At 39.3% G+C, this 9445-nt stretch overlaps 1 protein-coding gene across 2 annotated transcripts; it reads right to left on the bottom strand.

The window, feature by feature from the left end:
- Positions 1-268: 268 nt before the first annotated feature.
- Positions 269-7357, bottom strand: vgll2a (vestigial-like family member 2a). 2 transcript variants are annotated; one of them, XM_031313866.2, is made up of 4 exons: positions 7113-7357; positions 5107-5353; positions 2601-3092; positions 269-765 (listed from the first exon to the last, which is right to left on the bottom strand). In XM_031313866.2, exons 1-4 carry the CDS (start codon positions 7188-7190, stop codon positions 716-718), a joined length of 867 nt encoding a protein of 288 aa, XP_031169726.1. In that variant the 5' UTR covers positions 7191-7357; the 3' UTR covers positions 269-715. The 2 variants fall into 2 exon arrangements, with proteins under 2 accessions (XP_031169726.1, XP_031169727.1); XM_031313867.2 differs by having other exon boundaries at positions 269-979; positions 7113-7356.
- Positions 7358-9445: the final 2088 nt, after the last annotated feature.

Here is a 9445-nt window from a genome sequence, read left to right on the forward strand (position 1 = left end):
CTGTGTATATATTTTTGCAGCTGTCTGCAGCCCCTCCATTTGTTTTGTGCTTTGCATTGCGGGACAATGGTGAACATCAACTGCACACTTATAAATTAAGAGTTTCATATATAATTTCATATGCTTACTGACTTTTTTAAGGACACTTTGTCTTGTTTCAATATACTCAAAACCTGCTTCCACACGTTATGGAATTGGGACACAGCTGTAAAGCTGTTGCAGCTGTTACTTGAAACACTTAGAAAATCAAAATCATTACTTAAATAGCTTTTGTTATCAGTCAGAACTGTTTAATTTAACTTGTACAGTGCCATAAAATACTGACAGTGTTTTTTCAGTTAACATTGAACCAATACTACATGTAAACCAAAGTGTTTGGACTCCTGCCTTCACAGTCTGCCAAATTCTTGCTGTGCGGCCTCCTCAACACCAGCACAGCCTTTCCTCCAGCCACAACACTCCCAGTGTCTGTTGCCCAGTTGTCCCAGTGAGGCAAGTCCTGCCAAGTCCTTCAAGCGCTTGTCTTTGGAGTTTGACAGCACATGTCTCTGTCCGTCTGTCCCCAGACTTTTTCAAGTTTAGGAATGTTGTCCCTGCCTGTTACAGAAGCACAAAGAGTCTTGTCTTTGTCCACATCCGTCAAGGCCAGATTCTCTGTCTCCTCCGTGAGTTCACTTTTGTTTCCACGCTCGTTTTGTATCCACACTGTCAGCTTTCAGCTTAGCAGGGCTGTACTGCTGCTGCAAAGTCCTCCGTAACAACGAGCTGCAAGTAGACCAGAAGCAGTTACAGCACAAAACTGCCGTCTGACTGATTTTCAGTTTCTCTCTCAGTCATCCCATAACAGCAGCAGAGCAACAGAGAAGAGCAGGAGTATAGGGAAGAGGCTACAGTTGAAGTAGGAGTGAAGCTGGGGGCAAGAGTCTCAGCAGTGTCTAAAACCAATACAAATCCTTGCTCTTATCCTGTGCCTGCAGACCTGAGAGAGGAGAAAAGAAAGGAGGAAAAGAAAAGGCAGTGGAAGAAAAGAAAAGCAAGAAAAGGGAGATTAGAAAGAGAAGCGCAAATGTCTTGTTGATAAAAGCAGAAGGAATTGCCCGAGGCAGAGAGTGGATGAAAGCAAGACAGCAACAGAAAAGGAAGTTGACAGCTGGTGTTAAGGTACTGATTGACAGTCAGTTTGTTGGTTTAAACCACTTGTGGTAAGTTGATCTGGGCCAGGGAAAAATCATTTAAATCTGTTTTTCATGCTTTCATGTTGATACTTTGGCACTCAATGTCTTCAATGCTGCTTTCATTTAAACACTTCCAACAATAAGAAATTAGTTCTCAGAATGGTTGTGCATTAAACAGACAGGTGTTAGCCAAAACAAGCAGGACACTTGTCAATATAGAAGAGTGAAAAATCATCTAAATCTACCTGTTATCAAAGATGACAGATGTCAGCTTGACCTTAATGTTGCTATTTGCGTTTGCCTTTTTTCACCGGTTGTTTTCACATGGGTTGAAGAAGAAATGACCGCACACTAAGCTCCGATCATTTTATGTTCCGACCACACTCGGTCGTTCTACCGAGAATGTATAAACATTGGTTATACTGTAAAATCATTAAAGCTTTGTGTGAGGTCATTTTGTCCTCAATAAATGTAAATGCCAGGATCACGACTTTATCTTGTTTAAATTGACTTCCCCGGTAAAAGGGAACCGGTGCCTGTAAGCACACAAAGTCTCAAGATTTTTGTCCAACTTTTTGTACTGCTTGTTCACCGGTTTTGTCAGCAGATGGAAGTCAAAGCAAATCTAGTTCCAATGCCTGACACTGAATAGATATTCTCCGTATTGTAATTTACCAACATCAGTTACCAGTATTGGCAAATCCCAATCAGAAGCACATCGGATAAACATCGGAATGAGAAAGATCGGATAATTAAGACTGTAACTCAGTTTCTTGTGTTATTCTAGACTTTTCAAGCTAAATAAACTGCTGCATATCTGGTAATTAATATCCATCAATCTAAAAAAAAATCTCTCTTACCGTTCAGCTAGCATGTCATTGCTGGTACCAATGGATTTCCTTATGTAATCTATATATATATAATACCAATGTCTTCAATCTAGCCTTACAAATGAGCACGCTACAGCCTCTGAAAGACAGAATATCGGTGGGTCGTCAGATCGTTATGAGGTAAACTGACCCCTCATGGCGCCAGGCCGGGTGAGTACTGTATTCAACTTTTTTACGGCTATGTTTAGGCACTAACAGCACTGTGGTGTTTGACTAGACTGGATTGTTGGCTCACAGAAAATCACCAAATTGTTTGTCCTAAGTTTGAATGATGACAGATGATGTCATTCTTTTTCTCCATATTGTACAACAATTTTACTACTGTCATATCTGTCTACTTTGTACATCTATTGCACGTCTGTCCAACCTGGAAGAGGGATCTCTCCACCACTAATATTCCTGGGGTTTCTTTCTTTTTTTACTCCCCATTTAGTTTCTCCTTATTTGAAGGATAGAAGATGTTGTCTCGTGCACAGATTGCGACTTTCTGTCAATTTCATTTTGGGTTACGTTTAATGTGAAAAATTGGCAATACCTGTGTCAATGTTGAGTCCGATCTCTGCTCCGGCTCCAGTGAAGGCGCCACTCCAGGCCGAACCCGTCCCTGAATCCCCTTTCCCTCCCAGGTCACAGGGCGAGGCGCTGGGTCCTGGTACCGAGCTGCTGGACGTCAGACGGTGATGAGGCCTCACTGATGGCACCAACAGAGAACCGTAACGTGGGTCAAACGCCGTGCCGTACATCTCGTGAACCCCTGGACGCGGGTATGCTGAGCCCTGGCTGCCTATAGCGCCCCCTAGTGAGTATGGGTGGTGATGGTGGTGGTGATGGGATGGGTGCCAGGAGTCAGGGCTGGGCTGGTGGAGGTGGCTGTGCAGGGAGGCAGAGGAGTATGGGTCCCCAGGGAAGGGGAGCTCTGTGTGAGGAGTTGACAGAGCGCTGCCAAGCGTAGAGGAGACTGACGGCTGATAGGAGCTGTTCCAGAAAGACGGAGGGAAACTTCTCTGGCTCATCGGGAATGATCCATCTGGAACAAAAGAAATCCACCCAGGTATGTTATAAAGAAAGCTTGTTTACTGAGGCTGAAGGTTCATTCTTGATCTCGGAAATAGTTTGATAAGAATTTTTTATCACAAGGTCCACATACTTGTTTTTCAGAAACTTTCAGTCATATATTGTGGTGATAATACCTAATTTTCAAACTGTTCCTCTTTAAATATGTCTTTTGAGGATATTTTATTTAGCTCTCATTTTGCTGAATTTATTACAGTTGAATTGATTGGCCGACTGAAAAAATAAGAAAATGAATTGGCAACTATTATGATAATCGATTCCTCATTTGTCACTTTTCAAAGCAGAAATGTGAATTATTTGTTACAACTTCTTTTCTCTGTTATACATAATTGTAAAATGATTATTATTTGGGTATTTGGACTCTTTGCAATTTGAAGATGTCGAGAATTGCAGTTCTCGCAATTTTCTAACATTTTACAAACAAAACAGTTGATTGATGGAGAATATAATCCACACATTAATGGATTATGAAAATAACCATTAGTTACAGCCCTAGGAATAATCAACACAAAATGAAAGTTGTATTTAAAAAAATACAGAGATGTCTAGTAAAGAGTAGGCATACTGTATATCACCCACACAGAGTAATATTAATACTGGGTTGGCTTGAGAAAAGGGGTTTTTAAACTTCACCTTCACACCTATTTGAGCAATTATTGACCAAAAACTATGTAAATCCCTGCAAAAAATGTGTGGTAATTTTTGCCGTATTTGTTTCTTATTGGATTCAAAAGTCGCTAAATTACACAGTGCTGCTGGAGTTGAGAAATAGCCGTGAGAGGAGATGAGAGGAGATGAAATATAAAGCAGGTCGGCTGTTAACTAAGGAATACTGACTTGTTTTTGATTCGGCAAAAGATTGGGAAAAAAAGATATTAATCCTTCTGTATTAGTTTTTATCATCCATTTATATGTATTGAAACTGCTAAGTTTAAACATTGGTATAACATTTTATCTGAGTATCCTGTTACATCTGTAGCTGATAGACATCAATAATAAAAGAATCACCAGTTAACGTGAGCGACAGTGGGATGTCTCGATGCAATGACACTAAAAGGAATATGAAAAAAATCTTCTGTATATCGACGTAACACACAATGTTGGTTTCTCAACATATTGTTATTATATATTTGCTGTGTGTTATTTACACCCACTCCCTATTTGGTTTAACTTTATATTTCCATCAAACACGAAGTCAAAGGGGAAACAAACTGCCAGCTGAGTAACAATAAACAAAAGCTGCAGCTCGCAAAATGCTATTATTCTCCAGCTGTTATGATATCCACATATTTATAGATAGAATGTAATATATATGTAATATATGATTCAGCCAATGTCATCCAACACTATGGAAATGAATTGATGATGCATGTTGTAAAAGAGATCGTTATTCTAGTGGTTTATGCGAAAACCTTAAGTTCACTTTATTAGATTTCACACAAATAGTTTTATACAGAATTGCTCTGGTTACAGGGGAGAGTTTTAGTATCCCAAAATATTCTGTACGCATTTCTTTTAAGGTCAAATTAAATGACACTGAATAGAAGAGCAAAATTGGAAATCAGCAGCTTCAGATCAAACGGCCATCAAAAACCAACATCAGTGCAACTCTACAGCAAAAAGTGACAGATTTTGTACTTCAGATCGTAACTCTGAATTCTGAAGTAACTGGAGTGAGTAAAGAAAAACAGCATTGGTTGTTGCAATTGAAGAATGTTACCTGGTGGAAATCTATTAAAGACCAAGACAAAGTTACTGAATCAGGGGGAAATTATATTAGCTTTTAACAGCCTCAGTCCCACAATATCAACAACAGAAGGAACCAAAATTACATGAATTTACAGCACAACCAGAATTTCCCAAAACTGGTGAAATGTAGTGTCCCGATGATGGTGCAAAAAGGTCTTTCAGTGGCTTTTCAACGCTGACAGACAAACACAGACAGACACACACAAAGACACACACACCTCTGACGGCCTTGTGGCTGCTTGAGGCAGGATACGCGGTTGTGTGGCTGAGGGCTCGGCTGAAGTGTTCGTCCACCACAGCGCTGATGTCTCCCTGGAAGTAAGTGAAGAGGACGCAGCGGGAGCTCAGGTACTCGGCTCCCGGCGGCAGCTCCTTGTCCTCCTCTTTGATGGACGGGGGGCCCGGGGGTCCGAGCCGGCTGCCGCTGTCCTGGGGGTCTTGCATTTTGGTATACAAGGCCAGTTTCTAAGAAGGACATGCAGATATACAGTATATGTGTGTTATGAAACTGTGTGTTTATCTAGTGTCCCGTTAGTACACCTCATTTTGCATTGATGCATTTTGGGTGATTTTAGATACTAGAAAGAATTAAACCAAAATGTGACATTTGACCTCCAAACCCTCATAAATATTTGTTTGGGGTTTTTTTTTTAGGACACAGCAGGTGTGTAGTAGGTGATAAATCCACCTAAACACTTTGTCATCTATTTATGTACAAACTGACATCAATGATGACAAACTGATGTGTTAACCCGAGGGTGTGGCTTTTATTTAAGCATTTAAAAAATAATGCTTTGAACACAATACATTTATGCTGATATTGGTGGCTTTTAATGAGCGACAATTAAACCTAGTTCACCTGTCTTTTCATTTACCACTGGATCGCGATATAAATCGCAGTACACAGTCATGTAGAGTACTATGGTTGTTTTAACATATTACAACTTTGCATTTCATTACTGCTGCACACAATGACTAAAAAACTGTCACTTTTATTACTTTTTTTACTTAGGCCTATATGATAAATAGATGCTGGTGCAAAAACTATATTTATATGAGATTATTTTAAGTTACTGTTAAAGACATGGAACTCTCAAGTTTTTTAACCTCTGTACCATAAGTATTATTGTATGGCAAATGTTATAGAAAAACCATACAAAATAACAGATCATAAAAAACCGTAATGTACATATATATATATATATATATATATATATATATATATATATATATATATAAACAGTGGTGTGTAGCATGGGAAGACTGGCTGATCCTGAGTCTGTTTAGGAGACAAACGGAGTGAGTTTTGGCACTATGTGAAATATGCCTGGATGTTGACTGAGAGGTTTTAAGAGAGTGGAAAAAAAGACCTTCAACAGAATTAGAAAGGCCTCACAAAATTTTTAGGCAACTAGGCTACTGCAGCAATTATGCTGTAAAAAAAAATGGTATCAACGCGCAAAACATGATGACACATAATTGATTTTAATCGTAAATGATGCTTTACTCATTTAACATTAAGAAGGAAATGAGAAGGAGACTTTTGGCAGATTACACCTGTTAGTCATTTGTTGTGTTGGACTGTATGACCACAAACCAAGAGTCAAGTTCTGCAAAAAAAATAAAATCATTTATGTAAAAACCCTAAAAACACTCTTAAAAAAACTTTAATACAAAGTAAAGGTAACTATATGATGCATAATATCTGTCAGTTTCGACTTGGATAGAGCTCATCTGCGAGTGTTATTAAAAAAACAACTTTTCTTTCTATCTAAAGACAAGGTCCATGGTCGTGTGAAGACTCAGAAATTAGATTAATATCGATATAAGTGCAAACAAAGTGAACAGTGACCCAAAAGACATTACATTCGCTTCAAATAAAACTTTACGCACTCGGTCTTATCTCCAAGTAGCGCATAGCCTTTACACCATGCCTTGCATGCGTTTTATGGTGTAGACAGTGTTAAGGACCGTAGGAGTGGAATAATTAAGTTTTATAAAGAAAGTATACCCATAGCTAATGACTGAATGTGTAATAGTAGCTGCTTAATCTCTATGTAATAAAGTTTCAATTGGCGTTTTAATTTAATAAAACCTAAATATTAGTACTAGTAAGTTTTCCGTAGCCTACATTTAAACCGATATAAAGTCCACAGTGCAGAGAAAAGTAGTGTATGAGCTCTTGAAAAAAACAGTTGATAAAGAATATGTGGTCCATATATACCTGGTGGTGATAGGGGCTGTAGGAGCTGAAATAAGGCTGAGGACCGAACACTTGGTACATCACATCCAGACAGCTCATGGCGAAGAAATCACGGAGAAGAACCAAACTTCATTTAGAGCGCAGGTCTGCTCAGACTGAGAGAAAACGGTAATCCCGGCGGTGACGGACACAGTAGGCAGTAGAGAGTCTCTCTGCTGCGCTGCGCTGCTCTGCTCTGCACTCTTTACGCACTGGACTGCGGTCGGGCGCACTGAGGGGAACCCCTCCACACACACAGCCTGACGCCTCCCTCCCGCCAATCAGAGGCCAGAGCTCCACTCCTCTGCCTTCAATGAGCTTTTAATTACAGGAAATCACAACATCTACAAAGCTATTAACTCAAAGATTAAATAATGGTTGCCACACAAGCTTAAGGTAACAAATGAACACCTGATGCGGCTCCGCTGGCACAGTTTTTGATTTTGCTCCTTGGGAAAGTAAATTCAATCCTTCATTCGTTTTCTTTATATCGTGTTCCTTTACAAGGTCATTAGATGCTTTGAGAAATCTTGGACTGACAAATAGACTCGGAGAGGAAACACATCAGAGCTATCAGAAATTTAGGTTTTCCATTTTTTTGGAGCTTTATTTTTGAAAGATTTGAAATTTGAAAAAAAAATTGAAATTTGTGATGTAGATTGGGATAGAAAAAGGGGGCTGTTTTTTTATGTAGTTCTATACTAACCAGCAGTACCAACCATCATCTTCCAAATGTGTGTGCGTGTGTGTTTTTTAAATATATTCTAAATTGGATGTTATTTAACACTTGATTATAGAAACGTAGATACTGTTACAACAACGTTATGTAGTATTCCTGAAACTGTCAGTGATGGCTTCTCTTTTTTCATAGTCAGATTTAGTCAAGTTTGCATTCATACTGACATAACTTGATGAGAGGCAGAAGCTGGATTAATGTTACTTCTTATCTGTCACAGTGCTATTTTTCATAATCATAAATAAACCCATTACCCACAGATATAAGGTCAATTAGAGAGCATCGTGATTATGAAATCACTAATACGGAGAAAAAAAATAAGATGCAAAAGTCAGAAAATCGTCAATGCTTGTAGTTTAAAAACAAAAGGTAAATCCTCATATAACTGACATCTATTTGATCAATTTGCTTTTATCAGCCAAAGATCATGAAGTTATCAGTGAGCATGGCAAGCAGTCAGGAAGTTCAAGGAATAAATGTTTACGCTAAAATGTACAACTGATTTAAAACTGTGATCATTGTCTTTATTATTTCTTGTGGCTGACAATCAGAGAATGCACAGTTGAAGTTTTTTTCTGGCGTTTGAAGCCACATTTAAGAATACAACAGTCTATATCCACGATTGCTCCGTTGCCGTTGGAAATTCCGCCGCTCCTCAGATCTCTGCAGGGTAAATCCAGACAGCTAGCTAGACTATCTGTCCAATCTAAGTTTTCTGTTGCACGACTAAAACAACTTTTGAACGTACACATGTACACAAAACAAGTTCCTTCCAGAGGCTATGACGATTGTGATTGGTTTAAAGAAATGCCAATAAACGACAGCACGTTTTTCTCCCATCCCAGAATGCTGTGTGGACTAGCCAGACCCTCCTCCGCAGCGCTGTGGAGGAAGTTCTGGCAATGCAAGACTAAGAATGTAGCAACTGGCACTTACTGCTAATTGAAATGAGTAAACAATCAAACCGACCAATGAGTGGAATGTAATGCTATGAAGTCCCCCAATCCCTCAGTGGCCTCCCAAATTCTGGAGGTCAAAGGTCAAATAGTTTGCTCCCAGTTTGGTGCTATTACTAGAGGTCAGAGGTCACCTGCAACTTACCCAACTTACCCAACAATTATCAAGCTACAGCAGAGGCAGTGGTGGAAAGTAACTAATAGTACAGTAATACGTTGTAACTGTGTGAGAACCTGTTATAAACATTTAAAAAATAAAAAAAGGAAATTTGCTCCTTAATATAACTGTTATGTTATCAATATGGATGTTGTCCTTGTATTAATAATCTCTTGTAGTGATTTTTGTGTCCTTCTGGCACTTGACCGTCGTTTTGGCTGACCCCTCCACCAACCAGCACACCTGTTCCCCGTCACAAGTGGTGCAGGGAAGCTATTAAAACCCAAAATATCTCCCATTGAGATGGAGCTCAGCTCATCTCACAGGCACTATTCAACCATTGATCTGTGTGTATTATGGACCTCGAAACGCAAAAGTTCAATGAGGAATGTTTGGCATCCTCTCTGCTGTCACTTATAGGTTTAATGGATTTTAGAGAAGGTTGCTGCAAGAATCAGTTGTTTCA

This window comes from Sander lucioperca, chromosome 19, assembly GCF_008315115.2.
Source record: "Sander lucioperca isolate FBNREF2018 chromosome 19, SLUC_FBN_1.2, whole genome shotgun sequence".
Classification (NCBI taxonomy): Eukaryota; Metazoa; Chordata; class Actinopteri; order Perciformes; family Percidae; genus Sander; species Sander lucioperca.